This window comes from Centropristis striata, chromosome 14 (genome assembly GCF_030273125.1).
Source record: "Centropristis striata isolate RG_2023a ecotype Rhode Island chromosome 14, C.striata_1.0, whole genome shotgun sequence".
NCBI lineage: Eukaryota > Metazoa > Chordata > Actinopteri > Perciformes > Serranidae > Centropristis > Centropristis striata.
The window spans coordinates 26,591,462-26,618,598 of record NC_081530.1 but is presented as its reverse complement, the minus strand read 5'-3'; the positions used below and the strand labels follow the sequence as shown (position 1 = coordinate 26,618,598).

The 27,137-nt window shown below is 40.9% G+C and overlaps 1 protein-coding gene across 1 annotated transcript in view; it reads right to left on the bottom strand.

The window, feature by feature from the left end:
• Positions 1-26,621, bottom strand: part of ripor2 (RHO family interacting cell polarization regulator 2) — a 69,119-nt gene extending 42,498 nt beyond the window's left edge. Inside the window, exon 1 of the mRNA XM_059349528.1 lies at positions 26,345-26,621. Within this exon, the coding sequence (XP_059205511.1) occupies positions 26,345-26,423 (79 nt within the window). The 5' untranslated portion in view covers positions 26,424-26,621. The remainder of the gene's footprint in view (positions 1-26,344) is intronic.
• Between the last annotated feature and the right edge of the window lie 516 nt (positions 26,622-27,137).

The following is a 27,137-nucleotide window of genomic DNA, read 5'->3' as shown; positions in this document are numbered from 1 at the left end:
AGGAAACTTAAATGGAAATGTATTTTTTTGTATTTATCTATTTTTTTTATTTAAAAGGTCACCAATTGACTGATGGTGAACATACATGTACTGGTGTTTATTTAGCCATATTTGACTTTTCATTAATCTTTATTTTCTTAATGTTTGTCTCTTTAATAGGTTAACAATGTGCTGCAGGTTTTGACAGGGAATAAGAATACATGGAATAAAAAAAGATGACATCTTGGTTCGGCTGCATGAATTTTCATCCTTTTTTTAAACCGTCCATCGTGAGTCAGACAATGTTACGAAACGTCTTCCAGCTGCACTGGGGATATTTATGCCACGTCACGTTGTCTATTATATGTTGAAAAGCATAAAACCTCACCAATAGCTATTTTTAACTCACTGAAGCACTTCAAGGTGGACTTTCATTCAAAGAATGTCTTCTTATCTCCACCCCCCACGCTCTCTTTACTTCTCAGTGAGCCATGGTTATTGCTAAGAAAATATGTCTGAGTGACATTTGGACCAGCAGCATGTGAACCAGTCCTCCACTTGCTCTTCTTCGTTGATTCCCCCTTTATGCGTGACTGTGATTGAAAGTGACCACCTATGCTGCGGCGCTGGAATGCAGTTACCATAACAGGATTTCGCCGGTTATTTCAGCTCACATTTGTTATTTTTAGCAGCAAAGGAAAGACGGCATTCTTTTCACTGATAGCTGCTACAGTGATAACACAAGCTCAGAGTGTTGTGCAGCTTTGTGCGAATTTGCCGACCATGGGAAACCAGCCAGCTATATTCACAATTCATAATGGGAAGGTGGACACAGCTGGTGACACAGCAGACATTAAAGAGCACAAAAAGTGTAAAAAAAAAACAAAAAAAACTGCACAACTGACCTTCTTCTTTGCATTCAGGAAACAGCAATTTATGCTCCATTGTATGTGATTTTTCTACGACAGCAGCCAAACGAACGTACTATAGCCTGCATCCATGCCTCACGTGCTTTATCTTTTGTCTCTAATGCTTTTTGGTGTTATTCATATCACAATACAGCTTTAAATGCACACTCTCCCTCAGCAGCAGTGCATTAAACACTGTGGGTGTGATTTACAAACAGTAGTCACGGTGGATTTCGGTCCCACTCATTCCTCCTGCAGCCTTGACTAAGCCATTACCATAATGTTAACAACAGAATAACAATTTACCGAGCGGCTGAGTTAAAAAAAGAAAAAAAAAAAAACACATAGTTGAAGTAAGAAAAAATGACAGAAAGAGACACTTCCACATGTTCCTGAAATGAGCTCTCTCTGGCAGAGAAATACACTGGAGGGGATAATTGTTCCTCTTCTTCCTAAACTGTGGTTTCACAGTAAAATATTTCTCCTCACCGTGGAGATTATCAGGCTGTTCAGGGTAAAGAGTCAGCAGGGAGACGGCCACTGAGGAGACGTGAAGTGCGATTTGAAGTTCTGCTAGCGTGGCCACTTGTGGAGCATTAAGACTGGAAATTAAACACATTATACATCCAAGTTGTACACAAACAAGCACGTCGCTACTTAGAAGTTCGAGAAATTAGATTGATTATTTTGATTATGAAGGTAGGCGTAGTTCTATAGAGATTTGTGATGTGAGAAGAGAAAATGAAAAGGCTAAAAAACAAACAGCGACGGTAGAAAGAAACAGCAACAAAAACAAGGATGATTGAAACACTGACGCAGATATCAAGTGAGTCTCTAAATCAGTGGACGATGCTACAGATAAGCAGTTATACAGACAATGATATGTGTCATTGAATGCACCGTTTAAAAAGCAGCAAACTCATTCACCACCACTCACACACAGCTGTTCACATACATAGCACACATCTGGTCCCACTGAGTTCTCCTGTATGGATTACTGCCATTTTTATCCCTTTTTTGAAATATTTTTTATGGCTTGTCAGCTTTTATCTGCAGTGTAAGACCGAAACTGAGCATCAAAGATGAGAGGGAGCGAGAGGAGGACATGCAGAAAAGGTCAAGAGACACTCAGAAACAGACACTGTGCTGCAGCAATAAGGGCTTATAGAGATGTGCAGTTGAATCACTTCCAGCGTTAAATATCATTGCAGATCACACTAATCACACAAAAGGACAAACCGCTCATCTAAAAATATATTTAGGGCTCAGGTGAATCAGTCTGTGGTAGCGAAACAAATTATTTCTTGCTCTAAAAGGTAACAATCTTGTTTTTTCCTCAGAGCAAGCATCAATAATTTTAAATCTGTAAAAAAAAATGGAGATGGAGCTCTTCAGATTTTAAAATCTATTTTTGTGAGTACTACTGAATTTTAATATGACCTTTTCCTCAACAACGCAGAGAGAGGGAGACATAAAAAAAACATTCAATCTTCCAGTCTGATGTGACATTTAGTGATCCTGCGCACCACATCCAGAGCTGAAATTCATTATATTTTTCATTAACAATTAGGAGGTTGATTATATTTGTCAATGCCAAATGCCAGTTTCCAGAGCCAAATGTTTTGTCTTGTTTTCTTCTCTTTTTTGAATATAACAGAGGGTTAAAAAATATTGAAAAGGAAGGAAATTAAAAATAAAATAAAGAGAGGACAAGGGTCCAAAATGAAGCAGCATCAGCAAGATATCCTGACATTGATCCAGCATCAAAAATGCTGGATCCTACAATTCCCAACTTGCAACTCAACTGCCAAGTAAATGCCCACATTGTTCAGTCTGCACACTACCAGCTTATCACCCAGGCTTTCACTTTTTTTAGTTTTCATACTTTACATTATCAAGGTTCCGATGCTCTTTGGTGCATTAAAGCCAACGGACTACGATAAATAATACAATGTTAGTCGAATAATGATAGTACGAATTGAAAACTGTGGAAATATTTTTGATTGTATATGTTTTTTGGAGTTGTGTTGTGCTACATCATTGTATTATGTTTAAAAAATGACGATAAATAGATTTTTTTGTAGTTAAGTGCCACTTTAACAAGACAAATCCTTTGATAACATGTCAGCAGACTAATTTCCTGGCGATCGACTTGTCAGTACAGCCCTGGTCATATCATCTGCCTTTAAAGTCAGAACAGTGACATTTTTGAATTATGTTAGTCCCTAGAACTTAATCTTTACAGCGGGCAGCTGCGACCTTTAAGGACATATTATGTTGCAGCAGGAGACGGTTCAAAGAGAGGACGTCATCCTGGCAACAACTCCCCTCACAACGAAGGAGCGGTGTCATCCCTCCTCCCTCCCCCCCCTTTCTCCCTCCTCCTTAATTCATCTGTCATCACACAGCTGTGTGTCACAGCCTTGCCGAGGCAGCTGGGTAACGGGAACACCCAGTTCCCTGTGACTCAGAAAACTCAACTTTTGTGACAGAAGAAACCGATCGCTCAGGTGCAAAAAGTCCTCTCAAAAAGCTGCAAAGGTGCCTGTGATCACAACGCTGGAAATTCATGTATTCTGGCTGAGATGAAAAGTCAGAAACAAAATGTGCACAAACAGCGAGGGAGGAACAACGGCAAGAGACAACAGATATAACAACCAAACAGGCGAAGGCAGAGGAGACAGGAGGCTGGGGGGAGAAGTGCGGCGCTGATTGTTGCTGAGAGATCCATCACCATGTTGACAGCGCATGTACAAGTTATTACCAGTGACTATGAAGAAAACTGTCAGGAGGACGGCTGGCACTGGATGTGTCACACTCCTAAAATGTTATCTGCATGTTGTTCTCATGCTGGCAAACAAACAAACAATTAGACAGACAGACACAAAAAAACAACATGACACACAGACGTTAACCAATAGTTTCTCTTCCAGCTGCTGGATGCTGCAGAGGGAGCGCACCAAATACCAAAACAGACAGATTATCAGCTTAAGACCCTAAAACGCTTATGGCAATCATAACGCTGCTGCCCCCAGCTGCTCCGGCCAGAGGTGTGTGTGTGTGTGTGTGTGTGTGTGTGTGTGTGTGTGTGTGTGTGTGTGTGCGTGTGTGTGTGTGTATGTGTGTGTGTGTGTATGTGTGTGTGTCAGTATGTCATATATCTTGACATGCAGTGTACAGCATGTGCCATGTTGTGCATATGCGGCCCCTCATAGCATGGTCACACAGTTGGTGGAAAGGATTAATGGGGGGACACCTCCACCTCCAACACACACACCCGCGCGCAAACACACACACACACACACACACACACACACCAAAAATGCCGAGCTTATCTGCTCAGAGACAACAGGGGAGGAGGGTGACGAAGGGTTCAAACCCCCCTTCCATAAATTCTCCGTCTGTATCCAGGAGCAGAGTACAAGAAGGAGGGGGCGGACAGATGGGAAGGGACTGTAAGAAGCAGAGGAGGGAGGGAGGGAGGGAAGGAGGGAAAGTGATGAAAAATAAAATAATAAAAGATGGAAAACCCGAGGGTGGACCAGCAACCATTCAAATTGATGGACGCCTCACACACACACAGAGCTTGGCACTCATTAGTCCATTAGCAGCACATAATTGTTCCGGTTATCATTTTTCATACATCACTGCCTCTTACTCATGCGGTCAGCAGAGAAGAAAGAACACACATGTACACACTCGCATGCATTTGTGTGTATGTGCATGTTGCCGGATACTTTCACGTGATACACGGGCTGCAAGTGGGCTTCACAAACTCTTTCCTCAGACTGATTAGCTGCGAATGTCTGAGCCACAAATTGCGGTTAAGCAGCGCTGCCATTAGTAACAACTTTACAGGCTGCACTCTCTGATTCACAGCTGAGTGTACGGGTTATATAAGAAGCAGAGCCCCTGTGGGGACAGCTGAGCAGATGCATTATTTACTTTTCTATTCTTTCACTTTACCTCATACCTACAAAAACAAAACAAGAGTCTGCAGCCACACCGTGAGGCAACTCTGTTAGGCTTAGATCTTAGTGCAAAGGAATATAATATGTTTAGTACTTAGTTTAAATCTTAGTTTAACTTCAGTCTTATGCTGTGCTCCATTTATCTTCGAAGCTGATGATGGGGAAGTGGGCCACGTTAGCCACTGTTACCAGCTGTTATCAAAGCATGTGCGGTTTTGCTTACAAACACTGTAGCAGTATGTCCACAGACAGGCGTTGGACAGTACTGTCTGTTTGTACAACTGATTTAATGAGACATAGATAAGACAGGAATGCTAACAAACAGAATTACTACAGCTTTCACTGCAGGCAAGGTAAGGTTCTGACTTTACGAGCCACAAATCTGACTTCAGCTGTAGAGATGGAAATAAAAAAAGGGGTAACAAAATTGGCTGCAAGTTTATCAATTCCGTTTTTCTTACAGTTGTGAATTGCAAAACTATTACATCAAACTTGCGTGTCTACTCTTGGGTGCTGGAAACAGAAGAAACAGACAAAAAAGTGACTTAATTTCACGAGAAAGATGACAAATTTGTGATTGTGATGTAAACTGAAATACCAGCAAAATGCGGACACATCTAGGGCTGGGTGACACGGACCAAAACTCATATCCCGGTATTTTTAGGCAGAATGACGATATATATTGGCATTTTAAACAAAGCGTGCAAGGTGTTTAGTTTCAACTCAACGCCACAAGTAATCATCATCAACCTATTTAATTTAAAGACTTTATTAAATTCAAAACCTTCCACCTTTTGAAGCTATTTGCTTGCAGCATGTTTTGCAAACAACGTCATGTTGCTCTTCATCTGCAATCCGAAATACCTCCAAATTACAGAACCATTGTTTTTTTTCTTAAGAACTAGCTCCGGCAACCGGCGTTATTTTGTGTTGCATCGTTGTGCGTGGGAGAAGCCTGTGTACAAGGGGCTGGGTTGAGCCAAAGAGTATGAGAAGCAGAGAATGCTTTGTACCTGACGGGTGCACAGAAGAGCAAACTGCCGCAACAAATAGTGGTCAGAAGTTAATGCAACATCAAAAGATATAATATATCGCTATGGCGGTATTGTTTCAACAACATATCTCTTTCTAAAATATATCGGTATAACTCATAATGCAGATATACCGCCCGGCCCTAGACAGATCTATATGCAGCATGGGCTTAACTTTTCTTCCCGTCTTGCCTCTCCTTCCCAGAGATACCGCCTCCCACCTCCACTCCTCATTCCTCGCCGCTAGCCGTCTCCACTGTCCGAGTCAACCCTTCCCTTCCCTCCCTGCCTCTGCCCCTCCCTCCACATACCACTTAACCCCAGTGTAACAGCCGCAGCCCACCTATTTGACACCAGAAATCCCCCTAACACATAAAATACCTCCCACCCCCACTGAGGAGGCTGTGATTGCAGGGTAGGACGTGTCGGGACAGGCGAGCAAGGCCAGACCACCACATCTGAGGACCAGATAACCTCTGACTCGGAGAAGACGGGACAGACTCTTTATCAGACTCTGGTGTCACTTAACCACAATCTAAATGGAGGTTTGTCATTGTTAACTCTGCAAATGATGAATCACTTCCAAAAAAAAACTTGCTCCACAGAAGAGGGGTGTGAAAAGTTGAGAACCAAGTAAGTTTCTGAAATAATGACAGTTTGTACGCACTTCGACAGACATATCAAAACATCTGTCTTCTATATCTGTGAACAGAGTGACCCAATTTCCCAAAGGCAACATTAAAGTTTCATCAGAGAACCAGAACAAAATCAACTTTTCGCCGGTTATATCAAAGCAGCTTGCCAGACACAGACTAGAGGTCGAGTTAAATTTGGAAGTCTGGATCATGGAAACTCAGCGGGAGATTTCGACTTCATTATTTAAGTCGTTTTTATCATTTAACTCTCACAGTGCATTCACAGCGTCGAAAAGCCTCCGAGTGAAATAATTTCTCTCCCCATCCCAGAGGAGCGCTTCAACATTCAGCAGCCTACACCCCTTATGAAATAACTATCAGCTGTGAAAACTTTAAGGAGGCACTCCTCCTGTAAGAATGCAAGGCCTAAGTTCCCCCCAAAAACCACACATATGCTCACAGATGGAAAGACATATGTACGTGCATGCAACACACACACACACACACACACACACACACACACACACACACACACAGAGAGACACACACACACACACACACACACACACAATTCCCAAGAAGAGCAAGTGGGTGTTTTTGAGGAAAGGAAAAGGTCAAGTGCTCCGTATGAGAGACGTCAATAGACTTTTAAGCACTGAAGTCTTCATCATGGCTGCCAGCACAATGCACCTCCAGGTCATATTCTTCCTCCTTCTTTTGGTTTGCTATTTACATAGCCTTCAAAATCTGCTTCCATTGAATTTACTGTGTGAAACGGCCAGTGAAGTTACTCTAGAGCGATGGCAATAAAGGAAAAGTCTGAGAATCACCAAAATCAGTGGGACTTATCACCTGGAAATAATCAACATGTTTATAAAATGTCAAATCAATCCAAAAGGTGGCCATTAGGGTCATTAGGTGGCTAATCAGTAATTTTGGTCTTAATCAACAAAGATGTCTTTAGTTAATTCATCATTTTTTATGCTCTTATTCATGCTAAATGAGATTTTTCCAAGTATTTGGTTCTTTTGCACAAATCTTTGTGGATAAAGTCAGTATTTACATATCTGTTGCAAGAGTTTCTTTAGTCAAGGACAGCTTGATAACTGATCATTTTTCAAGCAATGATGCCAAACTTTCTAAGCTTCCTGCAACAAAAAAATAAGATTTCCTGCTTTTCGCTGTCTTGACTGACAGAAAACTGAACATCTTTAGGATTTTGACAAATCCAAGACATTTGAACTCTCATTCTTCATTATTCTTTGACATTTTATGGATATTTGATCAAGAAAATAATTGTCAGATTTGGCTATAATGAGAATAATGTCTAGGTTACTGATTCAGGTGATTCTGACATTCTTATAAATAGCATCCAGCTCACCTCAACATTGCCAGTGTTGTGTTTTGGCAGTTTGGGGGAAAAACCCAACAAAACAACCGAGCGTCTGAATTTCCTCCAAACCACACAGTCATAATTCCTTTAATGAGACTTCGGAGAGAAAGAGGAGGAAATGAGTGCCTGTGTATGCCTGCATAAGTGAGACAGAGAAAGTGAAAGATGGAGTGAAAAAAGGAGGGAGAAGGAAAAAAAGAGGCAGAGACTGAGGGAGCAGATGCAGGGAATGAAAAGCCGGCTGGGGTAAAGTAGAGAGAAGGTGAGGGGAGTCTGGGAACAGACGCTGGTCTTGCATCCCTGCAGCCCGTCTCGGCTTGGCACAAACACGCTTCCCTCTCGTCTCCAGCCCCCTTCAAACAGCTTAGCCAGAGCCCAAACAGGCTGGCAGGGAAGCAAAGCACTTCCACTTAACCATATCAAAGTCAGCCTGGCGCTGCACTGAAAGAGCATTTAGCCCTGAAAAACGCCTTTTTTCTCAGAAACAGCATGGGCAGCCGGGGGGAAAGCCTCACTGCAAGCTGCATGCTTATTTGGGCGAAAGATTTTCCTGTTGTTTTATTTTAAAGTGTATTGGAACTGGCTGAGAACTGAGCACTTGTGCTAGCCTGACAAGTTGTTGCTTTTGATCAGCTTGGAGGAAATGCAGCTGATAGAAAACTTCCGCTCGGTTGGCAGGCTTTTAAAAAGGAGGAGATTTTTTAAATATCAAGGAATTCACACTTGTCTCCAGGTAGGTAGCATGTTTTTAAAGCTCAGCAAGCATAAAAAAGTGATTTTCAGACCATCTGGAAGGTAGAAAGCTTCTAGCAACTGGAGATATCTCCTGGCAAAATAGTCAAGGCTGCTCACTTCTGCAAACAGACAGCTTTTCTTACTGCTGCTCTGGTTCAGCTGGCAGATCCACTGTGGGTGGTATCAGTGTATACATGACAAAAGACTGATGTCCTTTGACCCCCAACAAACCTGCAAGGGCATTTTTAAAATCACTGACCTAATTCTCGCTTGTTTCACATGCGCGTCACGAGTGTGTCCTTTTGCACTCATCAGGAGAGTACACACACACACACGCACACACACACACACACACACACACACACGCACGCACGGATGCACACACTGACAGAAGCTTCACAACAACATCTCCCTCAATTTTAACTTGTTTCACGTGTCTGCAGGAAACCCAAAGCGACCTCAGGGCCAGACATTACTCACAACACATCATCTGTCAAAAAGGACTGACTAATGGATGCACGCGAAACCCCCCACATATTTAGAGGTTTGGAAATGCTCCAGATCTGTTTAGCTCACAATTGTACACTTTTTTTGCACGACAAAACATGAAATATTCAACAAATCAACATATATTTTCAGAAAAACACCCCCAAAACAATATATATTAATACTAGAATCATGATCCTGTGCATTAACATTAGATTTAATCAAGAAAACTCGACTCAAAAATGATAATAGCGGTAATTTCTGTGGGTCAATCCTCCAATGAGTTGCATCTTTGGTGAAATCAGTTCACGCATCGCTCTGATCTACTAACCTACTGCCCCGGAGAACAAGCTTTCCCCCACAGCCGGGAGAAAGGAGTTGTTTTCTAAAAGAGCACCACACTCAAGCCCCGTTTTTTAATCCTTAATTAAGTGGCACTGCTTCAACTTACCTCTGCAAAACTTCACGAGTGGCTCCTCAGTGGCGTCTGTGCCCGTCTACCTGCGCTTCTCCATCCATTCGTGAATAAAAACAAAAAGTGCGCTGTCGCTGTCGGATGTTTTTGCTGCTGTTCGCGATGAAAATTCAAATCAAGAATCTCCCACAACAATGAGCCAGCCGCCCGGATGAGCGATGGATGTCTCGACGTTTGTTCCCAGATGAGGATCGCAGCAGCGGCCGTGCAGAGCAAACACTGAGCCCCTCACACACATTCCAGTTTGTGTTTGCGGCGCTCCGCCTGAACAACGGAGAGCCAATCAGAGGCGGAGGATGTCACAGGGAGGGCGGGGTCAAGTCTCTTTTGTACCCCCAACCATAGACGCCCCCAACAGTCTCTTTGTGTATGTGTGTGTGTTGGGGTTTGCACGTGCATGTGCGGGTGCGTGCAGGTGCGCGCGCCCTGGAAGCATGAATCAAGCTTTGAGTGTCTCTTTGTCTGTCTGTCTGTCTGTCTGTCTGTGAACATCACATCACAGAAGCCCAGCTGCTATGATTTCTGACATAGCAATACTGACAAATACAGATGACACATTACAGACGAATAATTAATTAAAACGTAAATAGCCCCAGAATAAATGAATATGTTAACTCTTATGCCCCCCCCCCCCCCCCCCCCCCCATAAATCTCTTAAACAACTTCAGACTTGCTCAAACTGCCAAACATTAAATCATTTTCATAATTTTAACCCTTTATTTGCCAGTTTATATATTTAATTTCTTCACCCCACAAAAAGTGAATTATTTTCCATATAATAAATAGTAGGGAGCTGGGGTTTTAATGGTGATTAGAGTCCTCGATCTGTCAAAAAAATAGCAACAATATTGATTTGATTGCATTAGTATTTTCTATGTAGTGCCACTGCCAGATACCCCCTCTTGTGACCTTCGTGGCCAAAAAAGGCCACACACACTAAAATTGCTATTAAGCTAACAGTTTCTGTGGGTGTAATTGACAAGCAGAAAGATCCACTGAGGACATGAGTTCATTTTGTTTGTCTCTGCTTATGAAATAAAGCTTCCATATATTCTTGTTTAATCTCACATTCATATGATAATCAGTTTTATATTGATCTGCCAATCCCTATGAGTGGTGTGAAGAGCTAATGTAAAACTTACAGGCTATGAAGGACCATTACGAAACACGTAATATGTAAGAAACTGCTGATTTGAAGAGTGTAAATTGCACTTCAGGGAAATCAAACGCCCAAATGTGTTTGTTTTGGAGAAACAATTTGTACAAGCAGCTTATTACGACCCATATTTCCGTTTAATGTTAAGTGGTGACCTCTAGTGGTCGTAGTAATTATGACAGGATTAGAGGAGGAAGTCAGGTGAGGCAGGTCAAACAGTGTTTGACCCTTTGACCTACTTTGAACCAGAGGGCCGCTGTTTGTGTCTTGTGTGAAACCAAAAGTCAACGTTTACTTATTTTCACTTAAAATAACTACACAATTAATGTAACACAAGAAAGCTAGAATAGAGGATAAGAAACAGCCTCACATCATGTCATAACATTGGGAAACGACAAATGCGCAGGAAAAAAAATTTATGCAATTGCTGAAAGGCTCAGTAGCTGATGCAAGACCATATACATTATAAGTATCATTGATTTGTTTCACTCTGCCTCGTCCGCTGTCAGCCATGGGTTGTAATAGATTTTATACGAAAAATAAAGATTTGAGGAGGCTGTTCATAGCCATCTGCTGTAACCCTCCACTATTGCATCTCCAGTTACATTTAGCATGTGTCATTCCCCAAGGTTCCCCATGGCGTCAGAGAGCTTAGTTTTTATTTAAAAGTATGAAACTAACGTAACTACATCCTGTTCTACGTCACCTGCTTAACTATGTCATGTTCCTGATCTTTTTCTTAAGCTAAGCATGTGATTTTGTTGCCTAAAGCTAACCAAACTGTGACCGTTTCATTACATTTACAACACGATCTTCTGTCGCCAGAAGGGGCGCTACTTTAGGAAATGCTGCTTTGGGTCATGTTGGAGGTCAGGAACAAAAGACCTATGTGGCCGTGTGGGTTGGAGGACTTATTTCTTTATTTAAAAAATATGACGGACTTGACCTCTTTACAGCTCTGCCCACACATACATTACATTCTAGTCTGTGTTGTTTTGCTGCAGGCAGTATCCGGTATTTCTCTCTCGCTTTGTACACCAGTTTGGCCTGCAGGGTGAATACGCGCCTGAGCACCAGATTTAACCAGCTGTCACCTTATGAACTGTCTCAAACATTTCTCTTTGACCTTGTACTCTGGACAGCAGCAGGGCCATTTTTGGGAGAGAGAGAGCTGATACCGTTTCAGCCTTGTGGGTTTAAATTTAGACCTTTCATGTTCACTTGGATGTTAAAACAAACTTTCGCATTGGTACAGTACGGCATGCTTCTTCCCGCAGTGTTTTACCAGAGCATGACAGATTTTTTATTTGTCCTTGTAAATGTATTGACAGGTTGTGAAAATGATGGTGTGATTATCTGTGATTACACGGCTTAACAACGGGAGCTTTTTCAAAATTACCTTTCCAATCCGTTCGCCTCAAGTGGGTTTACAGAGATTGCTTCCCGCTGGACAAATTGAATTACATGGAAGGGGAACCATGAAAAACACAAACACCTCCGTCTTCAGGAGCTACAAACAGCGTGACACACACAGGTGCTGCTGTTTGGGGGAACCGAGGGAAAACACATTTCTGCAGGACAACTTGGTTTTATGTAGAGTGACTCGTCTCGAGGTGCTCCTGCCAGCATAATTGCCCTCCATAAGTGGATATGCTGTTCCGCTGAGTCCATACAAATCCAATTCAGCTCGCCTTTCCAAGAAGCAAAGGGAGCAGAAAATGGCTTGTCCCTTTTAATCCATCAGTTTAGTATTAGAGGAAGGGATTTCATTATGAATCGTTGCTATGATTAACCTTAAAGGGAGGGTTCAGGGATTTTTTCACCCTTCTTCTTTATTCTTAATGTGAGCACAGATTTGGCAAGAAAATTAACTTTGTGGTTCCAAATTCGAGAGACATCATGTGTGATGAAACAGAGCCAAACGGAGGATACTGATAACCATAAAAAAACAGCAATGCAAAAGCTTTCTTGGTTTGGAATAAGAAAATCTGACTTAAACCCTTTTGCTTGTAGTAGAGTTTCGGTCTCCCACAATGATTGTCCACCACTCTAGGTTTTACCCAGGTGTTCTTCTGCTTGGTCTCTATGTCTATTTAAGTCCTCCAGCTGTTTGTTGGCCTCCCCTGTTTTCTCTTCTCTTGTGGGTACCATGTCAGAGACTGTCTGGTTACATTGGTTTTGCTCTTCTGTAAGGTTTGTTGGATCCAACCCCAAGACCTTTTACTCATGAAGTTCAACCCCTTGTCCTCGCCACAGGAGATGGAAACAGGCAAAGTACAGGATTGCTAAACAGGGCGATGTATGGCGGGCCATTCAGTTGGGTACATGGAATAACTGGGAAACGTGCAGGTTAACAGGCCTCTGGTGGGCTCAGGGGGCCCCTAAGCCCCTGGGCCCTCTGCATGAAGTCCATGTTATTAACTTTGCATTTCTTGTCCCATATTTAAAGGGTTTAGTCATCCATGTCAATGAGAGAACCTGATGACTCAGTCCTACTGACAAACTGATATGCAATATGGCCCGTTAACTCTTTGCATAGAAATCTGAAACACATCTCACCCAAACTGACCTCACCACAGTCCTTTTCTGTCCCAGTTTCTTTTTCTAACTGTGTCTCTGATATGTCCACTGTTAGATGTTCTTTGAGGAGTCATACTTCAACTGTTATGCTCTTAAAAAAACTATTCCAGCCTCCTGCTTTCCTCTGGACATTTTTACTGAGAAATGCTGCGTAGAACACATTCAGGGAACTCTGTAGGGTTTCCATAAGCCCCTCAGCTAGCGCTAAAATACACACACACACACACACGTACAAAAACACACTTGCGCACTCACACAGACACACCCCTCTCAGACTCTCAGCTGCTGAACAGCTCAGCCTGTAATTATGGCTGTCATCAACAGCCCCTGACTAGCGGCTATATTTACTGAAGAACCAGCACGCACAAACACACAAAGAGAAAACCATACACACTTACACCTGCAACCACACGTGAACACACACGAATACATAACCAGCTATTTATAGCAGTTTCCAATCAAAATCACAGCAACAGGTAATTTAGCATCAGGCTAATCTGCATCGTCGGCTCTAATCCTCTCAAGAATTTTCTTTCAGGAAGCGAATATTTCACTCTGGCTCACATACAGTGTCACGAACAAATGAACACTGTGCAGTTTGATTAACTCAAGATCTTAACTTTAATCATAATAGTCAATCATTGATGGCCAGAAACGGTGCTTTGTGAAGTTCTATATTGTATGTGTTGGGTTTAAATTAGATTTAACTTATTACTTGATTGGTTCCTATATCTTGAACCTGGGATAAGAAAAGTGAAAAACTGGTTCCAGCTCCCTGTGGAGTAATTATAATACAATTAAATCGGTTTATTTCAAATGTTGTGATAAAGCATATGTTCCAATTCATATTAGTGTATTTATGTGAGCAATATCAACATAAACAAGTGAAATGTGAGTATTTTGTCCTTGTCAACGTGGAAACTTAAGATGTGCACTTTCCTTTTTCAATATCTCAACTTTAATCTCAACAACTTTTTCAGCACCTTTTATCACTGCCTGGTTAATTATATATTTATATTGTAATACAAATGACAAAATCATAATATGTGTTGTCATCGTGTAACATCTGCAACATCACTAATTCTGCAATGTGTGATGCAATTTCCATAACACTCAAGAAACCCTTTTTTCTTAGGATAAAACAAAACACAATTTCACAGAGGATTTCTTCAACACATAAACTGAGTCTGCAATGATTGTCGCTGCTCCGGAAGCTGAAATACACTTATTTTGTTTGCAAAGCTTTATCAAATGTTCACTTTGTGACTTTTGCAGAGCACCCACTCAGATCCTTTAACTGCCCTCACTATATACTATATACTAAATCATTGCATATATATGTATGTTGTATACAGTATGAACCCAGGCATGTGTGTCCATGCATAAACCATCCACACACTGACCTCCCAGCAGAAAAGTTCCTCTCCTTCCATATGAACCACAACTGCTGTTGGTCACCACCATCGACCTCCTCTTCCGCATGAAACGCGGCATCGAAACAAACTTTGTCGCTCCCTCTTCCACCAGTTCTTCTCTGCGTTATTCCGTAAAACATTTATGTCCTTTATTTATTCTCTTTTTTGATCCCTTCTCTATTTTATCTATTTCTCTAAACATTTCCTCCGTCTCTGCCTGACATCGTCTAACCGCTAAACCAGGATGAGTCAGAGAGGCCACATGACTGGAGGGCAGGAAGGTCAAGGCGAAGGGATGTACAGGCACAGCTGACGGTGTGTGTGTGTGTGTGTGTGTGTGTGTGTGTGAGAGTGAGAGTGTGTGGCACGAAAATGTCAAAGGACAATGCTGCCTCCTCTCCAGTTACTAGCCCAGTTTAGGTTGAGTCATTGTAGATCTTCTCTTGTTGTAAATGCTGAACTTGAATCTAAATAAAATTCTCCATTGAGAACTATAGCTCCTCAACTGCATTTCTTCATATTTATACATTAAAAGCTCACAAGCTGTACAAAGTAAACTACTCTGTGTCACTACAGAGGTGGAGCAGTAGCAGGCTATTTGCTGCCCTGTGGCGCAGCTCCATGATGAGGCTGCTTTGGTCTGTGATGACAGGCTGCTGGTTGCAGGTAGAGCCGCTGCCCCGAGGGGCTCGGAGACACGTCACCGCTCTGCAGTCTGCAGGTGTGTACCGACAACATCATCCAACCATCTGCTATGTACAATGACCTCACAAAGGAAAGACACAGTGTGATTTATTTCTATTCTTTCTTTCTGTTTTTTATAAATTAGTTTCTGACTGTATTAAAGCCGCTCTGACACCTTTTTTTAATTAGCAATGGCTGAAATGACTAATGTGAAAGAGGTAAACCCAAAGAGAAGTAAAATGACAGGACCATGCCCCATATAAAAATGCTAAAAAAAAAAAATTAAAAAGTGAAAAATACTGTCCGTATCCATATCTTTTACATTTTTCACAGCATCCTATCTTTTTTGTAATCAGGGTTGTATTTTCTGCAATTATCCAAAATCCATTGAAAGATTCCCACTGGCTTTTTGTTGAGGGGACCAGGGTGATGCTACATAACTTCCAGGTTGGCCTTAAAAAAATATGCAGTCCTGCACCTCTCTATGTTGAAGAATATCTACTAGATGTTAAATAAATAAGTACATATGTCAGCAAGAACAAGTTTAGACATTATTTCTCCAAAGTTGCCAAAACATTCAGCTTTAAAATCCAGGCTAATTTTACAAATATGTGGCTGTACTTCTGTTATTTATGATTTAGCATTAGTGCATCTTAACTGTATGGAAATAACAAGCTGGAGTTTTTACATAAGTGATGCACAGTCTTATACAGGCCATCAATTAACCAACAAAAACAGTAATACACTTGTGACCAACTACCCAGTAAAGAGCAAAAGTTCATCCAAACTTGCACCAAGTTACCCTTCTGTTAAGAGTCATGGGTGGTCCGATACATTTCATGTCTTAAACAGGATTACGTCATTGTGAGAAGATCCAAACCACTAAGTGTAAACCCTGCACGCCCAGTGTTGCCCGCAGCACATATTGTCATAGTAACCACATGGGAGCTGTAAAGAAAAGCTAAGTTGTACTGTGAATCTGCCATCTTAGATATAACCCACATGTAAACATCTGTGGCCAAAAAACAAAGTTTACCCTTATGGCTGAGACAAAAAAAGAAAGATTTCTCCCCTTGCATCATCATCATCTGGCTTACTGAATGTTGCACCATTAAAAATTCACCTTGAGTCCCAAAATGCAAAGAATGTTTTCCTCTCTTTGAGCCTCCTCTTTTATTCTTTCCCTCCTGTCAGTGAGAACTGCAGAAAATAATAGTAGTTTGAGTCTTTTAGCAAAAGTAGGTCAGTGGAGCCAACTGTCAGAAGTAGGAAGAGGGAGATGCAGAGCGGTAATATTCCAGCTACAGTAGGTCCCCTCAGGTCAGAGCTGCTGCCGGCACAGAGCGGCCACTACAGTCCTGTCATGTTCTTCAGCTGCAGACAGAGACGACATCTGTGGCCAGACAGTGGAGGTGTATGTGTGGGTGAACTGTCAGAATGTGCATGTTGAGGATGGAGGACAACGCTTATGTGTGTGTGTGTGAGGTTGCAGAGGAGTGGGTCAGTGCATGTGTGTGTGTGTGTGTGTGTGTGTTAGTAGTAGGATAAGTGGATCAAGTCAGTTTTAGATCATTCTCCAACCTCCAGCAGTGACCTCTTTGCCTCTAACGCCGCCCTTCTTGTCCTATATGTCCACTTCAGATCAGATATGCACTGAATCATTTTATCACCCACAACATCTGACAAATAGTTGATGGACAGAGGCAGACATTGATTGAATTATTTCGTGGTCAGACAGCGACACTACAGAACAGGAAACACTGCACTGCTGCAGAGAGAGTGCATTAAGTTCACTACTAACATTACATCCATTTGAATTGTAGCTGATATGTGCCACATTACCACTGCATGGTACAGCAAAGCTCTACCCAACTTGCTCTTTTTGGGGTTTCCATTAGTAAAAGTTGCGGATATAACTTGTTACTTTTTTAGTTGTACAACAGCGTAACAAGCGACATCCTGCACAAAGCATTTTTAAATAGCCAAGCAATCGTTATATTTACATAATCCAGATTTCTTTTTTAAAGATGATTGATCGTTGAAGATGATGTCACAGCGTTAACAGTTTTTGGGCTCCAAACAAGAACGTAGCTGTAAATCCTTTGTAAATGCAGGTATGACTTAATTATATTATATGTAAACATAGAGAAATATGTGTTTGTCAGAGTTCTAAAAAAAACATCTAGAATGAGAGAAATATAAATGCATAATTTGGTCATTTAGTATTATATAATGAGCCGAGCCCGACGGATAAGGGATTTTTGAGGCCGATGTGATACTGATTTTAGAGGGGAAAATACATCGATAATCGATATTGTGGCTGATATAGTAATTTTTTTGAGCTGGAATGAAAATATATATTTTTTAACATGGATCTTACTTTGATTTTTCTCCACTCTGCAAATGTAGCCAGAAAGCTACTTTCTGAAACATAAAGCTTTATTAAGTAATATTTAACATGTATATCCATAATACAAACAACCTATTACATTGTCAGCCTATTGTATAAATGATAACTGAGAAAAAAAGGATAAATAGGAATAAAATAAAGCTAAATAAACATCATTACTGTTCAGTTTCAGCCAATGCTGACTTTTAAAAAAATAATTTAAAAAATAATTAGCTAACTCAATTTCTAAACCACGCCAAGCAACATTTTTTCTGCATTATATATTGCGTAAAACGTTTTTCATAATGGCACATATCGGACAGCATATACACAGATACTGATGGGCCTTTGATAGGCCAATATCGGCCGATAATATCAGTCAACTGATATATCTGTTGAACCCTATTTATACTCTAATAATTAGCGTAGCATGTTGTAGTTTTATTTAAACATTTTCCAGTAACATTGCATTTATTACATAACATTTACATTCATTTTAAACAGCATTTAGCAGATAATTTCTAGATTGCAGGTTGAATGTTTCTAATTCTTTGTCAGGCAGCTTCTCCAGCTTTTTCTTGTATCTCTCTGTATTGATACTAAGCTGTCAGATGGTTTTCTATGCAGATAAATCACCCCCCTCCCCTCCCATCTCCAGCCTCAGCGGAGGATCACAGACAAGGATACAGTTTCCTGGGGTTTGCCTCACAAGGCAAGTACAGACAAGAGACTGAGAGAGAAATGGATTTGTGAAATCTGACCTGGCTTCTAGTCTTGCAGTCTTCTCCTGTATATCATGCTAACGTCTTGTTCAAGTATGTGTGTGTGTGTGTGGTGGGTGTGCGTCCCCTGTTTCACCCTCTGGGCACAAGTTGAAAGCTTGTACTGTAGAAGTCAGATAGATTTCATGTCATCAGCATGATAATATATAATGAGAACTCTTCGAAGCTCATATTTGAAGTTGTGATTAAATTATAACATTCTCACGACTCCATAAAATTAAATACAAATGTGATTGTGTGGCTGCAATGTGCAAACCTCTGACTTTAATATAAATCCAATTTATTCACACATGTTTCTTTATGAAATATATTTTATTTTAAGACACTAGCACGGCAAACATTAGGGGCTTTGCAATTTCTTTTTAATGCTGTTAGTTCCAGATCCCCAAGTTAAGTTTCTTCGAAAAAACAACTTTTGTTATTTAAGATAATGAGATGATGAGCTCATTATCATGAGAATACACAAGGTGGTTCCCTCTTTTTACTCATGTTTATCAGAGATCAGGAGAGTCAGCATGCACAGACAGTGTTTTGACTGCTGATATTATCTGAAAATGTCAGATCAAGTAGTACAATTATTAATCAACGCATCAGATTGTTCTTCAATTAATGTCTAACACGAGCAGTTAAGTGCATGTCAGTGATCCATGCTGCTGACCCTGCAAAATTAGTTTTCTCATTATAAATTACCTGTCATCTTGAGAAATCTGCCTTTTGTTTATTTTTATTTTTTTTTGTAATTATCTTTTTATTGAATTTTAGAGAAATAATGAACAAAACAATATTGACACCACATTGACACAAAGACCCTTCAAGCATAAAAAGTAAAAATAAAAAAAGAAATTAAATAAAAATAAATGAATAAAATAAAATAAAGAAAAATAAATGAATAAATAAAATAAAAATACTAAGTAAATTAACTAAAAATCCTATTAAATAATTATTTTAAATGTAATTGTATCAGTATATAAAGACATTGGGGGAGCAGTGTTTCTGTGCTCATTTAAACAAAATCAGGTCTAAACTTTGAGACATGTTATCCATTTTGTTCAGTAATCCCTTTTGTTTTTTTTGAATAATCAATTAGGATTATCATGAGAAAATAAATGTTATTATCTTGAGATAGTAGCAGTAAATAAAATATTTAGAAGCACGCCCGTAGTCATCTTTCAGTTTTCTAACTTTTACTTAAGCGACTAAAAATGAGGCTTATTTGCTGCTAAAAAACATTAATCTTAGCCTAACAAAGACCAGGCCATAAATTAGCCTGAGGTTGACAAAACTAACTTTTCAGGTAAAGTATATGACTCAGTTTTAACCTAGAGACCTTCTCTTCATATTTGTTTCTTAGATTACCAGAGGAATGCTGCCCTTCTACCACCACCACTTGCTGCAGGATGACCTCCTGCATGCTGGAAATGTGACCTAAATGTTGTTTTAGTGACAGGCCTCCTTTAAAATAAGCCTACATGTTGTGTCATGCCTTTACATGCTCCGGTTGTATTTGTTCCCTCCTTAAAACTCAGCTGCTGTTTAGCTGAGAACATTAAAGAAAAGCCCTGAGGCAAAGTCTGAAGGCTTACAGAGCGCAGGTGAAAACACTACATCAAAGATTTAATGCCATTCAGGTGTCGTGTCACCTCACACCCTTACATACACCCCTTCCTCCAGGATTTTATTTAATTGCATATCTAATCTACATCTCGGTCGTTAGGAAATTCTCAGAATCTGTTGGGGGACTTTGGCTGAATGGAAAAAACTCCCATAAAATCAGAGTGATTGGCATGTCATTGTGCCAGAAGAAGGTTTCAAAAACCAAACTAAACAAACAAACAAAGAATAGCTGTTGAGCACAGCAATTAGTGGTTTTGTCATGTAATTGGTAGTCAGGGGTGGAGTGGATACGCATCCTATTGCACAAGAAGCGGGAACAATATGAAACATTCCTGCATCAGACAGATCGACTCTTTACTAAATCACAACTGAGAAGTCAAGTGCAATTTTGAGATACTTGTATTTCCATTTTATGTAACTTTATACTTCTTACTCTAATACATTTGACTGATAGCTTTAGTTACTTTTCGGGTCAAGATTTAACATAAAAACATGGTACATTTAACATTCTTTTGGTTTGACATTCTTTTTTAAATTAAACCTTATAACAGTATATTAAGTTAAAATACAAAATTAAAATGCTATTTACATCAATGCACTAATACAAATAATATAATGACATACATAATAAGAATGAATTTGTTTTCGGACACAATTCTCTGTTAATTGTGGTTTCATTTTCATTGTGATATGTTTGGAAGAGATTGATTAATAAAGTTTTAAGAAGATATACACTTTATTTGTCAAGAATAAATCACATTGTCACAATCATTTCATGGAAAGAGGTAAAAAATATTTGCTTTATGAGCGATTGTGTATTTGGAATAAATAACATCTGAGTGTTTCCTTTGTGCAAGTACTTTTACTTCAGTAGTTTTTGAACTCAGGACTTTTACTTGCAATGGAATAAAGTGTGGTGTTAGTACTTCAACTTAATTAAAGGATCTGAATACTTCTTCCGCCACTGAATTTAACATATAAAACTGCAAAACAGCAACATACAACATGTTTAAAAGTCTGACACGTTAAAGGAAGCGTTATTTCCTATGTGGCTATTGAGTGTAAACATAATTGAGGCTGCTGCGAGGCCTCGTCTTGTGGCATTTCCAGGAGCTCCTCACTTGTGACTGAAGGCAGCTCTGTCACACGTTCTGACCTGACCCAGTTAGTCAAACACAAGTTTATTTAGACACCAAACAGTAAGGCTTCATTCCAAACACAGCACCATCGATCTCAAACTCAGCCATATTTTTACTGCCATTAATGCCCTACTACTGCAGCTTTCCTTCTGGACACACTGCTCTCTTGTGCTTTTGCTTTTGCACACTGTTAGCTGCCAACCACATGAGTACAGGAGCAGACCAAAATCAGGCCCTTTAAATTACTCATAAAGAGGAAGAAGGACTTAAAGAAGCCATTGTGTTTATTTTTGGCTCAATGAAGCTGCTGTGTACTTTCACTGATATCTTTTCTTTTCATTTGGTTCAGCCTTTTTAGCCGTTCATGTGCGTAAAGAGTGATAGCAAGGGAAAAAAGCAGCGCTGTGTTTGTGTGAATGTGTGTGTAAAACGGCTGCAGGATCTGAATGGAAACGTTTAGGTCAGGTGGGTGTTGGTGGAGAGACGTGATTTTGCAGGGGCTCATGGGTAATCCTCAGGGGCGAGCGGAGAGTTAGTTTGCAGTACCGTCCTGCCCTCATAAAGCATATAACCTGTCAAGATGCATATCATTTGAGCTACTTTTTTCTATGGAAAATCTTTGTTATGTCCTTCAAAGAGGTCGTGTTTTTATCTCAGTTTTTTAAGTTTGTTGTCTGTTTGTCAGCAGGATTAGTTCATGAGTTGGTGGAAGGGGGAAGTATTGGCCGAAGCAGAGCCCAAATAATTTTATAATGGATCCAAATCACAGGGCAGATACACAATTTCATTTTCACTTAATTTTGTTAAAATAAAAAGAGGGTAAATAACAAAATAAACAACAACAATAATAAACATCGGTATCAGCAGCCGATAAGCTGATAGCGTCCATGTTGTTTCTACATTATGACTTAAAGCTCATGAAGACACCAGAGTCAGAAAAATGACTTCTTCCCTACTCTGGAACATCTGAGGAGCATGTGAAGGCACCATTTGCCTTGGTGGAGGTCTGGGTGAGCAGCCCCTTTAATTCAGACCCAAATCACCATACCTACTATTTACTGACGACCTCAGTATACTCAGGTCCCTGTGGTGAAATGTGTGTATGTATGCGGGATCCACATTTCTAAACAGAGAGGGTATAACCCGGTCAACATGTGCCCCAGGTTCCATGTCCTGTCCAACCAGTCGACTGTGAGTTCATTTTCCTGTTTCTGCAAAGCATTGCACAGCTTTTTGCCTTGACTTAAAAAAGAGCGAGCTCTGACCGAAGGAGGCGGGGGTGAAGCTAAAACACATTGTTCCCACTGAGCAAAGCTAACCGAGGCTTTTTGCTAATTCATACGGCCTAGACTGGACTCCCTGAGAGTGTGGGTGAGGAGGAGATGCAGGAGGAGGGGGGGAGGTAGTGAGCTTGTGGCTGTGTTCAGACGCTCTGACATCTCTGCTGCCAGGCTAAAAGTAGTGCTCTTTTAGTCATAATTCAGTTTGCAGCACAGCAGCAGAAGAATAACAAGCTAGAGTAGCACGACTAACCATGCCATATACAACCTTTTTTCTCTTTGAGTGCAGAGATGACAGCAAAAACATATTTTACACGCCCCCTTTGTAACAGTAACTCTGAAGTCAGGATTGTATTTGTAGAATTGCAGAGTGTGATTTCTGCTTGTTGCTTGATGGCCTCTTGTCTTCATCTTTGAGTATTTTAATTAATGCATTTTACAGCTATTTACACACTACCAACACCTTCAAAACATCATCACATGACATAAGATCAGTGACTCTCTGTTGGTTGGTCCTTCACTTTCTCCAGACTGAAATATCTCAGCAGCTGTTGGATAGATTGCCATTAAATATTTGCCATTAACCCTTTTCCGTAAGAAAATAAACCACGTCAGCCTTGACTACAAGTGGTTAATTCAACATGGATAACAAGTTACAGGCGTTGCTGATCTTGTTGTCTGTGCTTGCATCAGTTGTGCAGTTAAATTCTGCATTTTATAATGCTTTGCTCAAGAGGCAGCTATTTCTTAAGCAACTTCCCCACTGTTATCTGCCCAACACAAACATTGTTTACACCAACATGTGCACACTGTGTATGTGAATGGTCACGGCTTATGTGCTATGTGAGGATGGAGATCTTTTGAAATTAAAACATATTAGTATAGATGCACTCTGCATGCTGAAGACTCACACTGTCAAGAGAAATATGCAACTATTAGAAACATTATGTATTTCCTGCCTCTGTTATCGTCCGGCGACCCCTTTAGATTCATCTTGTAGGCCCTTCTGAGGTTCAGATCCCCAGGTTGGGAACCACACCGCACAACACTGTTGCTAAATCACACACACTCAAAAATGAGTTCATTCAACACTGAATTCTAATTTTGTTGTTTAAAAAAGCTCAAAGATTTGCAAACCTACTCCTAATGATGAAACTAATGATTTACAAAGAATATAGGCCAGTGGTAGTAAATTTGCATCCAGCACTAATAAGAATGAAACAGTTGAATATTCAACACAAAACACACAGTATAATCCCCATCACTAACTCAAAGAGCTAATTAGAACAGAAAATATAAGTGATCCATATTCTGCAACCTTCAGCTGTGTCTGTGAACAAACACACTGATGCCTGCTGGCCAGCCTCCACATGAATCTGTACGCTGCGATTGGCTGGTTTGTTGCAGAGAGTCATCTGGCTGCGTACCTCCTGGCTGTGTTGTTCAAAGGGAACGTCACATTACCATCGGTGTATTTCAGTCAGAAGTGGGTCAGTGGAGGCATTAACATACATTACACACCAAATGATGCAATATGTGGGAATATCCTCATGCTCTCTGTCCACTCATCTTCAGTGGAGCTGCCGCAGAGCACTCAGAGCCTGTGTGGAGCTTTAATAGGTCTTAAAATGTACAGAATAAATACAGTACAATGTAAACTGTGCAAGCAGTTTGTATGCAATTAAACTCTTAATAAAGATAATACATGGCTTGGCACTCGTAAGCTATCAGCATGTTTATGCGTCTTCCAATTGGTTTAACATGAGTGTACTTGACCCATTTTGCAACGTGTGTGTGTGTGTGTGTGTGTGTGTGTGTATGTGTGCGTGTGTGTGTGTGTGTGTGTGTGTTTCAAAGGATTGGAAGGAAGAGTCATGAGAGTTAAAGGGATAGTTCGACATCTAGGCAGAAAGTTAGATGATGCTCGACGTCTGTCAGTTCAATATAAGGCTACATCCTGCAGCCTTTTAGCTTAGCTTAGCATAAAGAATGGAAACAGGTGGAAATAGCTCGCCTAGCTCTGTCAAAAGATGACAAAATCTAACAACCAGTTATTAAAGGTCAGTTATTTACATGTTATATAAGTATTTTAATTCATCCGAACAAAAACCAGGGTTAGGTGGCGGACTATTTCTTGGCTCTGAGCAGTTTCCAAACCAGCAGCTACTCAGGAAATTACTGTAAAAAAAAAACAAAAAAAAAAAAAACTGGGACAGCAGTTAGGGTGCTGGACACATGCTATGTTCTTTGCACCATTATCATAGTGGACACTCAAGTCATGTGACGAGGAACAGCCAATCACAGCGGTTCTTCCATATATATCACTCCATAGTAAATATGGAGGGACGGTTGCTCACTCTATTATACCCAGAGCTTTATAATTTTTGGTATTTGAACAACACACACACACACACACACACACACACACAGGTACATCACAAGTAGGCTCTCAGAGTGATGCTGTCAGCTGGTTAAGGGTGCAACCTGCCTCAGCTCCCCTGAAAGCTGGCACAAGAGTAGGCACCCAGTGGTATTTCGTGCTTTTCAGGTGAAGAGAGATGCTGCATGTGTCCTAGACTGGGCCTTAGAAAGAAGTGAGCTTACCCCCTCTGTAACCAGCTCCTCATCTCTGCTTGAGGCTTCATTAGCCGCTGGTAGTATAACCCACTGACATATAACACAACGACCTCTGACCAACCTGCTGGTAGTGGTTGCATTGTGGGTGATGATGCCAGATGGAATAAAGAAGACAGAATCTCTGCTTCTGCTGCATTCTTTTTTGTAACTTTCCATCATGAATCAAATGATTATTGTTATTGAAGTATAACGCTAAATTGGTGGAGTACTTTTTTAAATGCGACAAGCTTCACACTGTATGATTCACAGAATGACTTGATAGGTGCTGAGCCTCTATGAAGCATCATTATCTATAATAATACTTTTGTACAATCCAGGTCAGAGATTTTTTGAAGTGTATTCAATTATCATACAACCTGACCATTTCCTTCTTTTTCTTTCTACCTCTGAATAATCAGCATTCAGCTCCTGCTGTAATTCTACTGCTCATCACTCGTCCAGGATCCAACAGAACATGATACAGCTGGTTTTGAAAACAACAACAAAAAGTATCATGTTGAAAAAAGATTTTCTCATGGTGCATAATGCTTTCTTAAAAACATCTGCCTGTTATGCAAGAACGCCTACACTGCAGAGGGCATGGCTGCTCTCGGCTTTCTAAAAAGGGTAAAAGTTGAAAAATCAATAAACAACCTCTGCACAGAGCTCCGGCAGAGGGGAACTGGAGTCAGAAAGCATGAAGTTATTATTAGCCGAGGATTTATTACAGTGACTAATTGTTACATTCATTGCATCTCTTGTATATGAATTTAACTCGTGTTCCTTTGAAGCTTATCTTCATCTTGTTAAATCAATTTTTTGGTGGGAACCTTTTAGCGATAGTGTGTATCACAGCTTACTCAACCATGCAGCAAACAACTCCACCTACACAGCTGAAGAGATCCCTCTGGGCCACACTTGAACCATCACTTCTGCCCTCTTCTTAACCCCGATCACAACCACACGTCACAAACCAACCAGTCCGACCTCAGTGGGATCCTCGAGCAGCCCTCTCAGCCCACCTGTAAGCCCACGCCTGCTTCCACACTTTACAACTGACCCTTGGCAAGCCTTACCGTCCTCGTAGAAAACATCCTCCGCTTCCTCGCGCATCATCTCATCCAGGTCATCCTCCGCAATGTCGGTCACAGCCATCACTATTCCTCTTCTTCTTCTGCGTCTTCTTCTCTTCTTCTCCTCTCCCCCTCGTCTCCGGCGGTTGACTAATCAGAGCTTCAGAGAGAGTGACTGGGCTGTAAAATTGAATCAACGCCGGCTCGGCCTCTTCCCTTCAGGCGACAGTCCGATCACCAGCAGGCTCTTCGCTCGAGAAGCAGAGGACTGGGACTGCGCTGAGATCCAGCTCTCTGCACGAGGATGTGTGTGTGTGTGTGTGTGTGTGTGAGTGTGTAAGTGCCAGGTGAAGAGTGTGTGTGTGTGTGTGTGTGTGTGTGGGTGAGAGAGAGGACTCCCAGCGACCTTCACTAAGTTTCACCAACGGTGCTGATTTCATAACATCCTGTGCAAAGCTGAAGTGAGAGTGTGCTGTTTGGAGAGCACTTGTATGAGTAAGTGTGCGCATGTGTGTGTGCACTGTATGGGGAGGGTCAGTGGCTTGTGCATGTGTGTGGCCATATGCACAGTATGGTGCTCTAAGATGAGTCAGCTCAAGCGGCTGGTGATGAGCAGGAATAATTGGGTTCTGTATTTTAAGCAAGGACATGCAAAAAAGGTGTGAAAATGTGTGTGTGTGTGTGTGTGTATGTGACATGGCGTGTGAGCTCTACTTGTCATTCCTTCACAGCTCACTAGGAATCATGGGACCACACTGATTGCTCTCTCTATTTTTTCACTTGGCCCACATCGAGG